This window comes from Malus sylvestris, chromosome 3 (assembly GCF_916048215.2).
Source record: "Malus sylvestris chromosome 3, drMalSylv7.2, whole genome shotgun sequence".
Classification (NCBI taxonomy): domain Eukaryota; kingdom Viridiplantae; phylum Streptophyta; class Magnoliopsida; order Rosales; family Rosaceae; genus Malus; species Malus sylvestris.
The window spans coordinates 3,882,625-3,900,634 of NC_062262.1; the positions used below are offsets into that span (position 1 = coordinate 3,882,625).

Below are 18,010 nucleotides of genomic sequence, written 5' to 3' on the forward strand. Positions count from 1 at the left end.
CTATAAGGTAGGGACTTGTTTTCTAGTTTGATTCCTCATTGCCTCAATACCGCTTGTATCGAGAAAATGTGAGAATTTTGAGCTAAATTACACAATAAGTCATTATAATTAATCAAATATCGAACTCGTCATTCACAGAAAACGAAACCAATCTCTCTTAGTACAAGTTCAATTAGAGTTGTCATCTGTATTTAGATTTGGGCTTATCTCTACTATCATCATTACTGTTGAATTTGGAAAAGAAAGAGGTTTTTGTGACTGTGTACAGCAGAAAAGCCCATATTCAAAAACCTGGGCCGATCAAAGCACCAGGCCCAAATCAAAAGAGGTCCATCTTAATTTTAGTAAGAAAAACAGTAACTCTGTTTTCAAAGGAAAGTGGGAGGGGCGTTGACGAAGGCGGAGACGGAGGAACATAACGCACACAGGCGGGTGAATTCAGAAGAAAGAGGGCTGATTCGTCCGGCTGAAGGCCGAGGAAGGAGATCTTCTTCTCTGTGACTGTACTTGGGTTTCCAAGTTTAGGGCTTTCGTCATCATCCCTCTTCAATTTCCAATCCGTGCAGTCGCAGGGAGACTCTGTTGACCAAAACGAAGAAGAAAGAGGGGTAAAGCTCGCATTTTGAATGAGCGGCGAGTGTCAGAGGCTCGGAAATTGATTTGGGGATTAGGGTTTTGCAATTCGATTGAGTGGAGGAAAGAGGGGTTAGTCGGAAATGGCTTACAGAAGGAGGCAGCAGGTTTTGTCTTCGTCGTCGTCATCGACATCAAGCACGAGCTTGCGATTTGAAGAAGAAGAGGAAGATAAAACTCGGCACCCATTGCCGCCGCCGCAGTCTGACGATTCGCTTGCGGCCAAAGCCATTCGAGCCTCGTCGGCACATCGGGACTCCTCTCTCTCCTCCGCTTACTCTGCTCGCGGTGCTCAGCCGGCTGTCAACTCCTCCTCCCCAACGTCCTCATTGCCTTCCCGATATTCCAACCCCGCCACCACTGCATCTTCTTCTCTATCCTCCAAGGTCTTTGGATTCATATGCTTTTATGCTGTTTCATTCGTGAATTGTGTGTTTTGTTGCATCTGATTGCGGTTTTTGTTCTGCCCATTACTTAAATTTTGCTGCTTTCTGTTGGATTTTCAGCCACATGAGTATACTTCATTGAAGAACGTGAATGAATCCAAACATGGGTTTTGGGGTGTTCTTGCCAGAAAAGCCAAGGCCATTCTCGACGATGACGATAATGGAGCTCAAGATTATGATTCACCCCGAACAACAAGGGCGGGCATGCAGTCTACACCGACAAGGGGTAAGGTGAGATATAGATTTCATCAAGTCTTTATAGTAGCTTGGCATTTTCCAAAGACTTTTAGTTGCTGCTGCATTGTTGAATGATTGTGTATTTGCAGATTTATAGTATCTAATACTCTAATTTGTGTATCTACTAACTATTTGCAGTATCCTGAACCGAACCAATTTGTTGAGAGCAGCGGAAAGACTGAAAATCCCACATTACAGAAGGGATTGGGGGCATTTACATCATCACTTAGTTATATTAGTGGCACCATTGGGAATGCTTTGGAGGTAGGCAATGTGAATTTATGTTCAGTTGACCATTGATTTTAAATGTTTTGCTCATGCTTCCAAAAGTAATTCCAATATTTAGCCTTCTGTTTCACTCTATTCTTGAAACATAGTATAGTTATCCTGGCGTGTTTATAAAGAATGCTAATAAGAATGAACATTGACTCTGTGTGTGTGTTTCTGTATCCGAACAAATTCATTGCATGTGCATATTTATGCAATTTTATCTTTAGCTGTCTCCTTACTCTGGAGTCGGTCCAATAATTGGTACTTGTGCCTAGTTGATCATATATCCACTGTCTGCCTTTCACCCTTTGACAGGAGGGTCGTACAATTGTTGAGAAGGGGACTGCAGACATCATTCAAGAAACTCGTAAGCATATCAGGAAAAAGCCTAGTGGTTCTGCACAAAAATCAGAACCTCAGACGCAAGCTGACCTAGAACTGCAATTGAAGGCATCTCGCGACGTAAGGTGGCAACTTTTGTGTCACTGGTTGATATAATAGATTTTTTTTGGTGTAGGTTAACTTTTCACATTTGTTACTATAGTGGGATATGAACAATGTTGGAATTGGAATATTTTAATAGGATGTTACTAGTTTTCTTCTATCGTGTATGAAAATTAATGAAATCTGGTGTGCCCCAACAGTTAATGGAATGAAAAGTGTTGAATGACTTCAATGCTTCATCCATAAGCTTGCGATTGGGTTCATGCGTAGCATCTTTTGAACCATAGGCTTAGCGCAGCCCACTCTATCTTATTTATGAGAGCAGGAAACTATAGGGAAAAGAAGGAATTTTAAGATGGCCGAGATATATATACAGTGCCTTCTATCATAATGTTTGATGTTTGTATGTTACTTGTATTAGTAAATGCATGATTTGCCCTTTTTTTTTGCACTACAGGTTGCAATGGCAATGGCTGCCAAAGCAAAACTTCTTCTTCGGGAGTTGAAGACTGTCAAAGCAGATTTTGCTTTTGCGAAGGAGCGATGTGCGCAGCTGGAGGAAGAAAGTAAAATCCTTCGGGAGAATCGTGAAAGGGGAGACAGCCCTGAAGATGATGATTTGGTATCCATTTTGCTCCCCTTCTTCATTTCAAGTGTTTCTTGGTGTATTCTGTCACATTGCCGTTTTCTTTCCTTAATTTACGTTGAGACTCGTGAAACTTATGTATGGTTTACGGTTCACCACCTTCCTTCTTTAGGTTATTTTTTTTATATGATATATTCGAGACCTTTCACAAATAGGCCATGAGAGCAGCCCATGAGCGGTAGGTCTCGGGTTCGAGACTTGAGAGCAGTCTCTCCATAAATGGGGGTAAGGCTAGCCGACATTCACCTCTCCCAGACCCTGCGTAAAGCGGGAGCCTTGTGCACTGGGTACGACCTATATATTCGAGACCTTTGGGTAGTTTAAGCAGTAAAGTAATCTACTTGTTTACATTGAAATTTTTGTGCATCATATCTCTTTCTATATCCATTATGGCATTGGGTCGCAATGTGTTTGATACTAATATTTCTGTTCAGATAAGACTGCAATTGGAAACCCTTTTGGCAGAAAAGGCAAGATTGGCACACGAAAATTCAGTGTATGCACGTGAAAACCGCTTCCTAAGGGAGATTGTCGAATATCACCAACTAACTATGCAGGATGTTGTATACTTGGATGAGGGAACTGAAGAAGTCACCGAAGTTTATCCCATCAAGGTACCTTCTAGTTTCGAGTCTTTCCCCAATCCCTGTTGCCTTCACTGCCTTCTTGACCGACTTTGACATAACTATTCATTGACTCAGGTAATCCCTCCTTATCCTTCACCGCCATCAGAAGTCCGGGGAGCTTCCCATAGTACTTCCCAATAATGGCAAATGGTACCGAATGGCCCCGAAGATGTTCTTCTTTGATTGGCAAGGAGATATGTACTTTCAACAAAAACTTGAAGTTGTAGCAATATTATTTGTTGTTTGTAATATACTTTTTGCCATTTATAATCGGTCCTCCCAATTGCTTGGCCTATTTGTGATGCAGTTCCGTGTAGTGAGTTTTAAGCTATCAAGCTTGTTAATCCACAATGTTAATTTATTAGTGCTTGGGAGTTGAAGTATCTCTTTGCATTTTGATAAATTTGAATGCACTCAAGTCTTACTGTTAGCAATATGTCTCAACGAGAGAAACTTACATGCAAGTGGGATGATAAGGTGGCGGCATTCGAAGCCTATCATAACCGCCATGTGTTTTAGGGCTGGTTTGGTATTGCTGTGTTTTGAAAAAAAGCTGCTGTGAGAATAAGCGGCTGTGCTGTGAGAATAAGCGGCTGTGAAATAAATCAGCAGAGCGTTTGGTAAACTTTTTTGTAAAAGTGCCTTTGGAAAAAAAAGCAGTTTGATAGTGGGTCTTTTTATTAAAGGAGCACTGTAGTTCTGTGTGCTTTAAAAAACAACCAGTTTTCCAAAGCTGCAAATAGCAGCTTCAGCTTTTTCTTTTGATTTCAGCTTATTCTCATAGCAGCTTCCAAAATAAGCTATTTTTTTTCAGTTTACCAAACACCTAAAACCCTCACAGCTTTTTTTCATAGGTGCTTTTTTTTTAAGCACCTCACTCCCAAACTAGGTCTTAATTTCTCAGATGATATTGTGTTTTTGGTTTTTGATACTGCAACTTTGTTGTCCCAAATGCATGCAAGTTCTTTTGGATATCAAACAGATAATCCCATGCCCTTCAAAGTGTTACTCATACCATTGGTTATTTGTTCATACTTTGTTATTTTTCTTTCATGGTACGCACCACTGAGTGATTAAAAAAAATCAACGGTTCAAGTTTTGCATATAAGAATTTAGTGGATCTGACAACAGTTAGATTGTTAACGTAGCATTGTAGCCCCCATACTTTGATGTCAAAACCTTATTGATTCAATAAGAACATTAACAAAATAATTACACTGCTGCTAGAAACATGTGTTTATACATGATATTATACTATTAACACAAAACGCATCAGTAAAGATATATTGGTGCCATGAAAATTGAAATAATAGAAGTCATGGTTACATAGAGATGGTCATGAGTTTTTGTTTTCTTTATTTCTTTTGAGGAATCAAAGTGATGGTTAGATGGCATGGCAGTTTGTTTAAAACAAAGAATAATTGCCTAATATAGTTAACTACTTCCCTATGCGCCAATTAAGCAAACAACCTCAAGACAGATGTGATGTCCAAAGCTTGTGGACAGCTCCTACCTAGCTTTTTTTTTTTGTTTTTAAGAATTCATTTCATTCGGCGGCCTACTGATGCATCAAATCATTAGTATATAACCATTTTAGGGATGCTGACCACCTCTGTCGAACTTTTTCGTTCTATTTTTTTAGTTGCATTGTGGTTGGAACCGTTTTATACTCACACTTCAAATATGAAGTTTGGAAAAAGATAAACAAAATTAGAAATTGGTCAACTATTTGATTAAGATTGTTGAAATTTTAGTGTTTAACGGAATTACATAGTTCGTCTATCTATTGGATATTCATAAGATGATTAAACGATTTCAGACTTGGTTGATTTTTAACATAATTGATCTTTAAAGAGTGATATAAAAAATAGACTATTTGAATCATTGTGCAATATTGTAAGATGAAAAAAATAGTCAGAAAACGCACAAATGAAAAGGTTGCAATACACTCATTTATATTACTAAAACACACCTACTTTGTTATTTATTTATTTATTTATTTTTTCATTTCTCTTAAGACATGGTTGGAAATGAAATATAGTTTGCATAGGATTCCTCCAACGTCTAAGGTGTGTTAGAAAAAAAAGTAGATGGGCACAGCACGTTGCGCCGGAGACAACAATGTAATGTAGGGATCAAAACAATCCATGTCACCTTTGGGAACCTCCCAAAATTATTAAACTCTTGCACATCTTGTAAAGAATTTAGATCTACTTCGAGTCTCTGCGTTTAGAGTCTGTAGACTGGATATTCGAACAGTTTAAGAGATAAAAAGAGATCGAGTCGTTCAAGTTTTTGTGTTTTTGTGAAGTGGGTTGGTGTAATAGACTAATGGGGACCGTACAATTAAAATTGAGTGGTCTGAGTCTCTCCGTCTGCGAGATCTGAATATAGAAATTCGAAGGGAATCTCATTCCATCTTGCAAAACCCTAACCACTTGCACTCTTATTTCTTATGCATAAAAATCACATTGTGTTTTTTTTTTTTTTTTGTATCATGTTAGTTATACCAAACACAGCTCATTATATCACTCACAACCATTATACAAAATGGGGTAAAAGTATAATAAACCAAATTACTATTGACATTCACTGAGGCTGGATTTCATTTTCCAACGTTGATGTATACCTCTTTAATTGTAAATAAAGCGTGTTGAGTTTAAATATCATGAATAATGAATTTGATACTAAATTTAAAAACAATGAAACTAAGAAAAAGTACGATTATGCCTAAGATTATATACGCCAACAATACACGTACGATTGTATTTAGCATTCATCGATACGTGGTTACGTAAATAAATAAAGAAGTTTCTCATTGGGAAGAGCCTTGGTCAAACTAGTTGCCATCAAATTCATATACTATGACCTCAAGTTTCCAAAATACCAAGTTGTGGTTCAAATAGGAACCCTCTCCAACCAACCAAACTCTTTATACTCCAAGAACAAGATGACAACTTAACCCTCCCCATCCTTTGATTAAGACCATTATCGCAATGTCTTAATGAATTCACAATTTCATTGGGGGACCTAATTTGTTGCTTAACCTAATTCAAAGACGAATCCTATTTTAATAATCGTTTTTCACATATGAGCCGTCATCAACTATCGGGAAATTTTCAAACAAGCAATTTCAACGAAAATTTTCAATTTTTAATGAGAATTTGCACATAACTTCTGATCTTTGACAAATATAATAGAAATATGTAACCTGCATCTACAAGTATCAATTTAATTCATAATCATAACCAATTCTTACATATATTAATTCAACAGTTAACAGTTAATCACGCAGTCGTGAACAATAAATCTTCAACTCTTATTTATTTATATTTTAAATTGTATAGTGCAGGAGGTGTAGACATGGAGACCGTGGATTCGTAGACTAACGATGCGAATATTCAAGGGAGTGAAAGGGGGCCGCCAGCCCCACCCTGAAAAAGGAGCGTGGTTTTCATTTGCACGGCTCACATGCGGGATCCGGGTCCACCCCGCGGCCCCTGGTCCCACATCCGGTGACCTTTCTGCAGCACCAGATTGGATCCACGATCTCACGCGCTGTGAGAGCGAGTGGGTTCGCTCCTCTACTCCTCCTGTCAGTCTCTGCGTGAGGTGTCAGTCTTAAAATCTTACAGCAACGACAGAGAAGGAAGGAGCTAGAGAGAGATAGGAGAGAGAGAGAGGGAGGAGAGAGATAGTGTGAAAATCTGAACGATATGGAATCCGCATCGCCTCTCTCTCTCTCCTCTCTCTTTCTCTCTCTAGCTACAGCAAGTAAGCAAAAGACGCCATTAAAACCTTCTCAATTATAAAACCCCACCACTCTGCCTACCATTACTTTTATTTCTCTACCCAGCAAACCCAGAAGACCCAGCACAGTACAAGTCTCTCACCGTTTCACTCAATTCTGTACCCTTCTGAGCTCTTATCCTCCATTGGGATTTCAATGTCGGGTTCATACGCTCAGAATTTCTCTCCGGCGAGGGCGCTCTCGCCGCACCTGAGAACGCCGCCGGATGTGGAGAGCCAGTACTTGACGGAGCTGCTGGCGGAGCACCAAAAGCTCGGGCCTTTCGCGCAGGTCGTCCCCATATGCGGCCGCCTCTTGAATCAAGGTTTCTACCCTTTCAACCGTATTTTTACTATCGGATTAAGTTCTTATTTTCGGTGTTGTGATTCGGATTTGGAATTGTTTAGGATGTTTGTTGAGCTTTTTTCTGTGAACCCAATTGAGATTGTGCAATGAAAAAGCTCTGTATGCTTGTTCTTTCTGTATGTGTGTATTGGGCAATTGCTTTTCCTGGATGTTGTTTGTGCCGAAAACCGGAATCTTTCAGCTTTTTCCCGTGAACCCAATTGAGATTATGCCAAGAAAAAGATCTACCTGCTGTTCATTTCTGTATTTCGGAATTGGGTAATTGATGAACTATGAAATGCTTGAGGAAAAAGATCAGAACTTGTTGATAGGGAGATTAGAATGTTGAATTTTCTGCCTCTAGGAACGGCTTGAAGATTAAATTCTTTGGGGTAAAATGGAACTTCATTTTCCCCACAATATTGGAGTTGACTTGTATGTTTGTTCATGTTATGTGTTCTTTCATTTCATGGAATCACTAATCACTCCAACTCAGGAGTTTTCTATTTGTAATGTTGACGAGTTGAACTCTGTCAGGAAACTGATTCAATGCTAATATTCTTGTTTTCATTGTGTTATATGTTGAGGAAGGAATTTGCTAACTTTGGTACTCTTCTGTATTGGTAGAGATAATTCGCGTCTCAGGAATGATGCCCAACCAAGGGTTTAGTGACTTTGACAGACTGCAGCGTGGAAGCCCTAGCCCTATTGGTTCAGACATAATGCCAAATTATAGAGGGCCAGGCCTCCGTGGCTGGAACGTACGGCCTCATGATGTAAGTGTCGGCAATTATGTACTCCCTAATGCAACACCCTTACTGTGCACATCCGCATTTCCATTTTATTTTATATATAGCACAGTAGTTTATTGAATATTTTTCTTGCTGTCCCCTGCCTGATTTAATTAAAATGCATATCCCTAAATGAGTTCTATGCTTGTCTGGGCATACCTCCGTAACTCGTATGAAAAGAATGTCAGTCTGAAAAACTAGTTATAATACTCGTAAATAGTAGTGTGGCATTCAGCAAGAAGAAAGCATAATCAGGTCCTGAGAGATAGCCAGTAGTATTCCACTTGGAAGATTTGGATCTGGCCTGAAGTGGGATTAGAATGTGCAATGCAGTATGGGGAGTTTGGAAGTTAATTATGGTGGTCTTCTATCCACAGGTTGAAACACAGTGTTGCTTACTTTTTTGTGGACTTGAAGACTGCTAAAACACTCTTATGTATCAGCCTACGGCATTGTTTCTTCCTGGGTCAGTTATCCACTGACTTTTTCCAAATTCATCTATTTGCAATAGGCGGCTTTCTCAATTCTGAATTCATTTTGATCCAGGATATAGTCAAAGAGTGGTTAAGGCAGGGTGTCCGTAAATGCACTGGCTTCATATAAATCCATTATTATATGGTAAATAGTGGAAGTTTCAGCTTTACAATACGGTTAAAGTTTAATTGATTTTATTTATTCCCATGCCATTTTATGTTGCTTGACAAGCTTGGATTCCCGCTATGTTAATTGTATGTATATTAAGCTTTTGTCACATTTATTTTCTATGGAATGCGCTACAGGTTCCCATCTTCCTTCTTTTTCTCAGTTTTATCTTTTTATCAGTACCGCCATGCTACTTCTGTTCATCTTTTTTGCATCTTGGTATAGTTTCAATAGTCTGGATTTGCTTGCATAATGTAACAGAGAATGGGCGGTCCACAAGGGATGAATATGGAGTGGCAAGTTGCACCATCAAGCCCAAGTTCCTACATTGTGAAGAGGATTTTGCGCTTGGATATTCCAGTAGACAGCTTTCCAAATGTAAGCCACCCATATAACTTGACAGCGCGTTAAGGGACATCGCTATCTTAAACTCAAAGTTGTTGGTTTAATGGTTAACAAAAACGTATTATTGGGAGGTGTTTGCATGCGCAAGCACGCGTAGAGTTATTATTCGATAAGGTTCTTAAAATAAGTGCATGTTTCTCAGGATTCTCAGCCGCACATATGATTTATGATTGACTGAGAAACAAGTTCTTATATAAGGACCTTATTGATATTCACCCCTTCTCTTGTTTGCAGTACTGAAACTTCTATTTTGTAGTTCAATTTTGTGGGCCGGCTTCTGGGTCCTAGAGGCAATTCACTAAAGCGGGTGGAAGCTTCTACAGGCTGTCGTGTGTACATAAGAGGAAAATGTTCAATAAGAGATATTGACAAGGTAGAATTATTCCCAGTTTTGTTATTTATTACGAAAAGAAATTTTCATTATTTAAAATCAAGTTCTTTTTTTTCTTGAGTTTTCATTTTATGCTATCTATTTTGTTGACGTATTTTGACTTGTATTTCATGCCTTCTTATTCTCAAGGAGGAATCTTTGAGGGGAAGGCCAGGCTATGAACATCTGAATGATCCACTGCACATTATAATTGAGGCTGAATTGCCTGCTAATATTGTTGATATGCGGTTGAGACAGGCAAAACAAATCATAGAAGAACTTCTCAAACCTATGGTATCGTTTCTAACTCGTCCCTTTGGCTTTCCAATACAAATACTTTATTTTGCCTTTACGCTATGAAGTGTCGTTTTTCTTTCTCAAATACATATTACAACGAATCATGAAACTGATTTCTCCTTCCCTCAATATACAATACGTAGATGCCCTTCATTCATATAAAAGGACCGCTTGTTCTTTGATCACATTTTTCACACAAATTGTGAGCTATAACTCTCGGTTTTTAATCACATTTTTTCTTCACAAAAATCATGGATACTGGATTCTGATTTTCATTTCAGGATGAGTCACAAGATCACTACAAGAGGGAACAGTTGAGAGAACTAGCTATGCTAAAATCCAATTTACGAGAAGAGAGCCCTCAACCATATGGTAGTGTCTCTCCTTTCACTTCAAGCGGGATGAAGCGTGCCAAAACTGGTCTGTAATGGTTCACTTAACTCCTCTTCTATTGGTTTGTCCTCCCTTACGACTCTTGAGCTTACTTGCCACAGGATGCTTGTCTGTGTAATTCAATTCTGTATGCAAACTGTAAGGGACGATGCGTTGTGGACCTGTTCGGTGAGGATCAATGCAGGGGTTTTCTTCCATGACATTAAGATATACGGATGACCAGAGATATTCTTTTGTTATAGCTTTCGTGTTTGTAGTCTATTGTGATTTTAGAAATAGAAAAATTATGTCCTATAAGTTATTCTTTATTATGCTGAACATGTATCCGTTATTAACTTGACTCTGTCTAAACTCCGAAGAGGAATATGCATCGATTGTTTTATATGTTTTTACATTTTTGGGTGAGTTCAGTTCTCTAAATTAGTGTTTTTGCGAAGTAAGATGATGAACATACACCTTGATCAACATTATCTCAACCTGCAGTGATATGACCATACAACGATAGAGGACGGGAAAATCGAACTCAAGATCTCATGTACATGAGTGAATGCTCTTTAACCAATTTGCAGGGGGAAATTGAACTTGAGACCCTTGCGAAATTGAGTTTGGAAATGACTGAATTCGTCAAACTTTGTACAAATAACTTGTAACTCAATCAGTTCATATCATTCTCTTCGTATTCATAACTCGAATAATGCCACTAGCACTACAGTTTAGCTATATTTTTCTCAACTTGTAAGTAGGAGATCTCAGGCTCGATTGACCCATTGCCTTAAATGGCGACTTCAATACTAACTTACGTCTAACTCATTGTGAGACTTCACTCAAATTCCTAGTTCCCCACCCCAAAAGGGTTTTATGAGAGGCGAGGTCCGGAGACCGGGCCTCGCCCATGGGCTTATTTAAGTGAATGGGCTTTACAGCGTTTTTAATGGGCCTGACAATAAATGATATAATCTCCAACTTGGTTGTATGGGCCTAACGATTCCAACTTGGTTGTATGGGCCTAACGATGGGCTTTGATTATATAATAAGAACTAGAGTTGCGTAAGGCAAAGCAGTTTCATTTCACGTCAGAGAGGACGAAGAAGAAGGGAAGTTGAGAAGTTTCTGGAGAGGACTGAGAAAAATGGGGAAGCTGCCGGTGAAGATGAAGGCGGTGGTGTACGCCCTGTCGCCGTTCCAGCAGAAGGTGATGCCGGGACTCTGGAAAGATCTGCCCAACAAGATCCACCACAAGGTCTCCGAGAACTGGATTAGCGCCACCCTCCTCCTCGGCCCTCTCGTCGGCGTCTACACGTACTCTCTTCTCCTTCTCCTCCTCCGAATCTTCGTCTTCTTATTATTTTTGATCTATTTATCTGTATATACACACATATATACGTTGGAAAATTGGTATATTAAATGCAGTTTTCTCGCAAAACTTCACCAATCACCAATTCACCATACTTTTCTATGATTTTCGGCACAAGGATTTCAATTTCGTAACGATAATTAAATCTTATTTATATTTTGATTATTTGTTTGGATTGGAGCTGATGATGTTGGATGAAAATTGGAAGAAAAAAAAGAAGAAACGTAGCATCTTTTGATATTTTATAATCGCATGCAGACTGTAGTTTTTACTGGATTTTGTGAAAAAAAATTAAAAGTAATGATCTTTTTGGTTTTTTTTTTGGATTAGTTGATTGTTTTAGCTCCTGTCATTGGATTTGAGCCTGCTTGGTGAAGAGGGGCAACCCTGAGATACGAATTTTCGGGTTTTTGTTTACATATATACACGAAAGTAGCTCAATTTGTTTATCTTATGTCGATACAAAGGTATTAATGTAGCGAGTTGTGTAGCTTGAAACCATCATCAGTGATCAATTGCGGTTATGAAGTATTGCTAAGACTTTTAATACAGGCTTAATTGCCATTTAATGACGGAAATCAGACGTATAAACTAACATATAGAATGATATATATATATATATATATATATATATATATAGGTAAGTTGTGTATAAGGCTTAAATTATGTAGGATTCTTGTTTTGATAGGCATCTTGTTCGTCAATTGTACATTTTAACATTGCTAAGTTTGGGCAAGTCCGTATATGCCATCCGCTTTCTTTTCATAATCGATGTTTTGACTTCGTCATCACTTGCTGTCAGCCCAACAACAACAACAACAACAAATTTTTTTTCCATTAAGTGGAGTTGGCTGTATGAATCTTATAACGCTATTGCACTCAGTTTTGTGACTTGCTCTCAGCCCAATCCGTAAAATTGTTATAGGTCAACAACATTTTTCATTTGTATGCTCAATCTTGAATTGTATGCAGGTATGTTAATGCCTACCAGGAAAAGGAGAAGATGGAGCACAGGTACTGAGATCATGCTTTCGGACGATTTCTGGTGATTTGCCAGAAAGATTGTAGCTTTTCTCGATTCTACTGCCAATAAGTTGAGATTTTCGGTTATTAGCTTCTGTTCAAGTTGATTAAACTTGTACTTCAATGTTGAGCTTAGCTACTGGGAATTCCAGTCCTTGTCTCGACGAGTACTCGTTCAATTGACAATTTTTGGGTGTTGCTGGATATGAAATTGGTTTGGTGCCAAATAGAATAATGCTTTTAAATTTCATATGGCTCATGTGGGGCCTAAGGGCTAGTTTGGAAACACATTTAAAATGACCGAAATCTTTTCTGGCAATTATGTTTGGGTTCCAAAAGCACTGATGTGCTTCCTCATAACGAAGCCCCCTCCTATAAGAAGCACATAACGAAGTGCCTCTTACAAGAAGAGCCACTTATATGCTTTTTGCAGGAAACATTTTAAGTGTTTTTTTAGGATTTACTTGCATTTTAATTTTGGATTGGTCTCAAAACATTTCCATCAAAAGCGTTTTCAATCGTTTCAAAAGCACTAGAGTTTAGCTGGCATCATTGTTTGTTCTCTCTCAACCGTAAATTTGCTATTGATTTCTTGGGTACGTAATTTTAAATTGATATCAGGTTAAGGGTCAAGACTCTTAACTTTAGACCAGTTTATTGATGTGATTTGGGATATTCTGTTGCTCGCAAGAGGTTATTTCCCTTGTACGTCGAAATTATGATGGTCACAATTAGTGATCATGATGGTCACAATTAGTCTACGCATGCACTCATGCATGAACTATTCTTGACCTTTGACATGTTGTGAGTTGATGCATGGCCACAATCAAGACGAACGCGTGCACAAATCCTAGTACTGCTCAAACCCTCTTCCGACCTTCCTCATCCGTTCATAGTGACTAGTGAGCTTTCAGTACACGTAGAAACGATCAATGTACTAGAAATATGTTCAAGTATATCAAATGTTCTAATATAAATGGTTGAACGTTTGAAAAATATTTCAACTATTTATATAATGACATTTAGTGTATCGGATTATGTCTTCAATTAAACTTAATGAACCGAAATCACGTCGTACAGGCAGTAGGGGCAATCGGGTTTAACCTTTTAGGCAAGTAAAATTTATATATTGAACTTTGGGTTGGAAAGCCAAGTAAATTTGAAATTCAAAAAGGCGCACTTTCTTTACCTCGTTCAATGCGCCACTCTCTCCACTCCCTCCACTCTCCTCACTCTCTTTACCCGCAGCCCCAATAACTCAACTCTCGTTTTCTCAATCGCCGTTCCCAAACTTCTCCCATCGATCTCACCTCCGCCTTCCGCCGTTGTACCGAATCCGTTTCCGACCGAAAATGGTTGCCATCGCCGCCACCACTTACGAAGAAGCTCGCAACCAGCGTCTCGAAGAAAACAAAAGGAAATTTCAGGTCTGCGTCTAAAATCCCACTCACTTCTTCTTCCTTCTCCTGCGAAAAAGTTTCGATCTTTTGACTGTAATTTCTTCTGTTTGGATGACGAAGGATTTGGGAATCTCAAGCATTTCAAAGACATTGACCCACTTGACTGCTTCTCCGAACAAGACCCAGGTTAGAAAAAGAACCAGGCTTTGTTTCCAACTTCTAATTTGTCCGTTCATTTCTATTACATTTACATGCACTTGTTATTCTATTTACATTTACATGCTTCTTCGAACCCCGAAAAATGGACAAACTCCTTTCCTTTCCTTTTCTTAGGAACACATGCAAAGTTTTCATTGTTGCAACACTGAAAGTTTCCGAAGCTAATACAGATTGTTAAATGCTCTCAATTATCTCCATCACCGCGTCATCTAGCTTAATTATTTTGTTAATTCGATCATTTGGAATGGATAGCCGCTTTTAATTTCGTCATTGCCTTGTATAAGTAAGGATTTGACCACTTTGAGTAACACCGAATTAGCACTGAATCTGTTCACTTATGTTATAATTAACATGAACATCTCTGTGGTGCAGCATCGTGTCTCGAAACCTAAAGCAAGGAATGCTTGTTTGGATATAGAGCCAAGAAGGTCTTCCCGTCAACGCAATTCAGTTCAAACATATCGTGATGATGTAAGTGATCCATGTCTCTAATCACAACTGTTCCTTGTGTGAGAACCAAGTTTTGAGCAATCAATCTTTCCATCAATTTACGGGAAACAATGCAGTACAGTTGATAGTTATCTTTATAGTTTATACTAACAGAAAAAGACTGGATTTTGGTTCCCCATTTCAGGTTGACATAGACCTTCCGCCTTTGAGGAAGAGGTCGAGGTCGAGTTCATCTTTTTGTGGAAGGTTGAATAGATTTGTTTGGTTGTTTAATTGATGTTTCCATACTGCATCGGTAATGTAGCGTTATAGTGGTATTTGTGTGAATTTTTCAGCTACCTTGCGAGGCCGATGGAAGAAGTCAGACTTTGTTCTTATGAAGAAAGGCAAGCTGCTCTTAAAGCTGCAGAGAAGCTTCTGGAGAATCTACAAACTGATAATCCATCTTTCGTTAAAACAATGGTTCGATCGCATGTTTATAGCTGTTTTTGGTTGGTAAGTTGCAACCAAATTTGCATTTTAAGCTTATGGCCATCACTAGTTTTCACTTTTTCATATAATCTGACCAGTATCAATTCAAGTTGTGGGGGACCTAGTATTATTTGCTAATCTATTTGCTTGAGAATTTTGTTTTGATTTCAAGGGTCTTCCCACAAGATTTTGTGATGAACATCTCTCAAAAACGGGCTCAGATATGGTGCTGGAGGATGAAAATGGCAACGAGTACGATGCTGTCTACATTGGCTCAAGAACTGGGCTTAGTGGGGGCTGGAGAGCGTTTGCACTGGAACACAAGTTGGATGATGGTGATGCGCTTGTGTTTGAACTGACTGAACCCACAAGATTTAAGGTAAGCATTTAGTCTCAATCTAGCAATGATACGTTTGAGCAAATTGTAATTAGAGTATCGTTTATTTAGTCTTTCAATTGATGTCTTTCAAAGTCATGAATATATCATTATTGGCTTGGGCTTGACTTGAGAAATTTCGAACTTCTTTGAAACACCAAATCTTGAACTACCAGTTGTTATGTACTGCAGATCTACATTGTCAAAGTATCATCAATGTCTAGTATAAAAAGCATTGTGGACAAAGAAGATATTCCCAGTGCTGAAAATACATCGAAGACAGCCGTGAAGCGTGACTCAGAATCAACTCAAAAACGAAGAACTAAGAGAGGTTCTGTGTCTGAGATTGATGACTCACAACCTTCCCCGGGCTCAGAATCAGATCAGAGGCGAAGGTCAAAGAGAGGTATTGTACCTCCAACGGATGACGCAAAAGCTGCCACAGACTTGGAATCAAATCAGATACGAAGGTCAAAGAGAGGGGCTGCGCCTGTAGCAGATGACTCAAAAACCAACTTCAACTCTGAATCAAATCAGCTACGAAGGTCAAAGAGAGGGGCTGCGCCTGTAGCAGATGACTCAAAAATGAACTTCAACTCTGAATCAAATCAGCTACGAAGGTCAAGGAGAGGTACGGTGCCTGTAGCAGATGACTCAAAAACCAACTTCAACTCTGAATCAAATCAGCTACGAAGGTCAAGGAGAGGTACTGTGCCTGCAATGGATGACACAAAAGCTTCGCCAGACTTGGGATCAGATCAGAAACGAAGGTCCAAGAGAGGTGTCGTGCCTGAAATGGATGACCTAGAAGCCTCTCCCAAGCTTCCCACAGAGAGCCCCAAAGGTTGTGAAACCGAGCAGGAAGCCTGTGCAATGAAGGTGGATGAAGTTGCTCCTAAACAAGTGAGAAAGAAAGCTAAAGCAAACAGAGTATGTTTCACAGAGAGTCCAGAAGGCTGTGAAGTGAAACCCGAAGAAACAGAGGAGAAACCCGAAGTACCAGAGAAGAAACCTAAAGTGGAGGAGAAGAATGCGAGAGCCAAAGTTGAGAACGAATGTGTAGCCAAGAAACCTAGAAAGAAAGTTGTGAAGCAAAGGCTTTTCCGAAAGAGAGCATAGCTGGAGAGAGTGACGAAGAAAGCTTCACAACTTGTCGGCATCATAGATTTTAGCTGCGGTTACTGGGATATGTCTCGTAGGTGAAGGTTATTTGGACAAGGCACTTGAATTTCGGTTCTCAGTGAAACGATCCCAATCTCTTGGATTTTGACTCAACATTTGAACTTGCCTTGACAAAATTAAAATGGCATAATTTTATGTCTTGTATAATTTGGAGACAAATCTTTTATCTTGTCGATTACAACTGGATCAATATTCTTTGTTTTGACACCCATCGCCAAATCGAATGCATCCTTACGAGCTTGCACACAGATTGCACGTTTTGAAATGTAACCTGCACTTATAGTAAAAACCGGAGAAACTACTAAACGTGGACGTACCCCAGCTTGTGCGTATGGAAGGTTCGTACAGTCCTATGCACTCCGTACTGTCTTTAACGAAGGACAGAAATTCTGGATGTCTTACTGGAGATGGTGATAATTACGTAACACCCATCTTTGTTGCAAAACAAAGTTTTCACTTTTGCTTGTAAAAGAGTTTTACATGGAATGCCATAACGATTTTGGTGCATATCCATATTGTGTACTTGGGGTCACTCTTCCTGATGATGTTTACCCACCATTGTCTCAACACCTTAGTAATCTACAGAGAGTTCTCGGTCCGGGAAGGTAACACTGTCTCCTTTGAGACACTTTCTTATGCCATTATAAAGGATTGACATTTGTTTCTTTGAAAATTAGCCACGTTTATAACAAACTGTGCATTGCAGATGTGAAGGAAGTAATCACTGTTCTTTTAAGCAGAAAATTCAAGCTGCAAACAACAAGATCTTCGGAATTTATGGGATTCAGAGATGAAGTTAGTCGAAATGCCACTCCCGAGAGTGACATTGTTGTTGTTGTTATCGGCAGTGGGATTTGGCCAAAATCTAAGAGCTTTAAAACAAATGTTTTGGTCCTCCTTCCTAAAGGCGGAAAGGTAATTCCTTTTGTGCAACTCCACCTGTTGGGCAAGGGCAAGTCACAAATATAGAAATGTGTTTCGCGATCGCACTGTCCTAACAGAGAGAGAAAGATCGGGTGTTTTTAGAAAGAATGAGAATTTAAGTTTAAAGATGGGGTGTAGATAGATAAGCGAGTTACTCATATAGGGGTTAAATTTAGAGTCGTTGATTGATATTAACTGTATACATTGAGTACGAACTGTTATTCCTTATAAATGCATGATTTCTCGTTCATGATTATGATGAAAAAAACCAAAGCG

At 39.1% G+C, this 18,010-nt stretch overlaps 4 protein-coding genes across 4 annotated transcripts; all 4 read left to right on the plus strand.

The window, feature by feature from the left end:
- The first annotated feature begins 379 nt into the window (after positions 1-379).
- LOC126615227 (uncharacterized) lies at positions 380-3,732 on the plus strand. Its single transcript, XM_050283027.1, has 7 exons — positions 380-1,019; positions 1,140-1,310; positions 1,455-1,580; positions 1,902-2,048; positions 2,488-2,652; positions 3,111-3,290; positions 3,378-3,732. The coding sequence occupies exons 1-7, from the start codon at positions 717-719 to the stop codon at positions 3,441-3,443; spliced, it is 1,158 nt and encodes a 385-aa protein (XP_050138984.1). The 5' UTR covers positions 380-716; the 3' UTR covers positions 3,444-3,732.
- Positions 3,733-6,967: 3,235 nt separating this feature from the next.
- LOC126615228 (KH domain-containing protein At3g08620-like) lies at positions 6,968-10,727 on the plus strand. Its single transcript, XM_050283028.1, has 7 exons — positions 6,968-7,417; positions 8,065-8,213; positions 9,132-9,248; positions 9,532-9,648; positions 9,796-9,939; positions 10,224-10,362; positions 10,437-10,727. Exons 1-7 carry the CDS (start codon positions 7,249-7,251, stop codon positions 10,451-10,453), a joined length of 852 nt encoding a protein of 283 aa, XP_050138985.1. The 5' UTR covers positions 6,968-7,248; the 3' UTR covers positions 10,454-10,727.
- A 652-nt stretch (positions 10,728-11,379) lies between these two features.
- Positions 11,380-12,962, plus strand: LOC126615233 (cytochrome b-c1 complex subunit 8). The gene is made up of 2 exons (XM_050283033.1): positions 11,380-11,634; positions 12,662-12,962. Exons 1-2 carry the CDS (start codon positions 11,465-11,467, stop codon positions 12,708-12,710), a joined length of 219 nt encoding a protein of 72 aa, XP_050138990.1. The 5' UTR covers positions 11,380-11,464; the 3' UTR covers positions 12,711-12,962.
- Positions 12,963-13,925: 963 nt separating this feature from the next.
- Positions 13,926-17,021, plus strand: LOC126615223 (uncharacterized). The gene is made up of 7 exons (XM_050283024.1): positions 13,926-14,139; positions 14,233-14,298; positions 14,704-14,802; positions 14,966-15,027; positions 15,117-15,276; positions 15,425-15,631; positions 15,821-17,021. The coding sequence occupies exons 1-7, from the start codon at positions 14,065-14,067 to the stop codon at positions 16,745-16,747; spliced, it is 1,596 nt and encodes a 531-aa protein (XP_050138981.1). The 5' UTR covers positions 13,926-14,064; the 3' UTR covers positions 16,748-17,021.
- Positions 17,022-18,010: the final 989 nt, after the last annotated feature.

Coding starts and splice junctions, on each gene's coding strand:
- LOC126615228 (XM_050283028.1), top strand. CDS start 7,249: ATGTCGGGTTCATACGCTCAGAATTTCTCTCCGGCGAGGGCGCTCTCG. Junction 8,214..9,131: donor GGAACGTACGGCCTCATGAT/GTAAGTGTCGGC, acceptor ATAATGTAACAG/AGAATGGGCGGTCCACAAGG. Junction 9,649..9,795: donor CAATAAGAGATATTGACAAG/GTAGAATTATTC, acceptor CTTATTCTCAAG/GAGGAATCTTTGAGGGGAAG.
- LOC126615233 (XM_050283033.1), top strand. CDS start 11,465: ATGGGGAAGCTGCCGGTGAAGATGAAGGCGGTGGTGTACGCCCTGTCG. Junction 11,635..12,661: donor CCTCTCGTCGGCGTCTACAC/GTACTCTCTTCT, acceptor AATTGTATGCAG/GTATGTTAATGCCTACCAGG.
- LOC126615227 (XM_050283027.1), top strand. CDS start 717: ATGGCTTACAGAAGGAGGCAGCAGGTTTTGTCTTCGTCGTCGTCATCG. Junction 1,020..1,139: donor CTTCTTCTCTATCCTCCAAG/GTCTTTGGATTC, acceptor TTGGATTTTCAG/CCACATGAGTATACTTCATT. Junction 3,291..3,377: donor CCGAAGTTTATCCCATCAAG/GTACCTTCTAGT, acceptor TCATTGACTCAG/GTAATCCCTCCTTATCCTTC.
- LOC126615223 (XM_050283024.1), top strand. CDS start 14,065: ATGGTTGCCATCGCCGCCACCACTTACGAAGAAGCTCGCAACCAGCGT. Junction 14,299..14,703: donor CTTCTCCGAACAAGACCCAG/GTTAGAAAAAGA, acceptor TCTGTGGTGCAG/CATCGTGTCTCGAAACCTAA. Junction 15,277..15,424: donor TTTATAGCTGTTTTTGGTTG/GTAAGTTGCAAC, acceptor TTTGATTTCAAG/GGTCTTCCCACAAGATTTTG.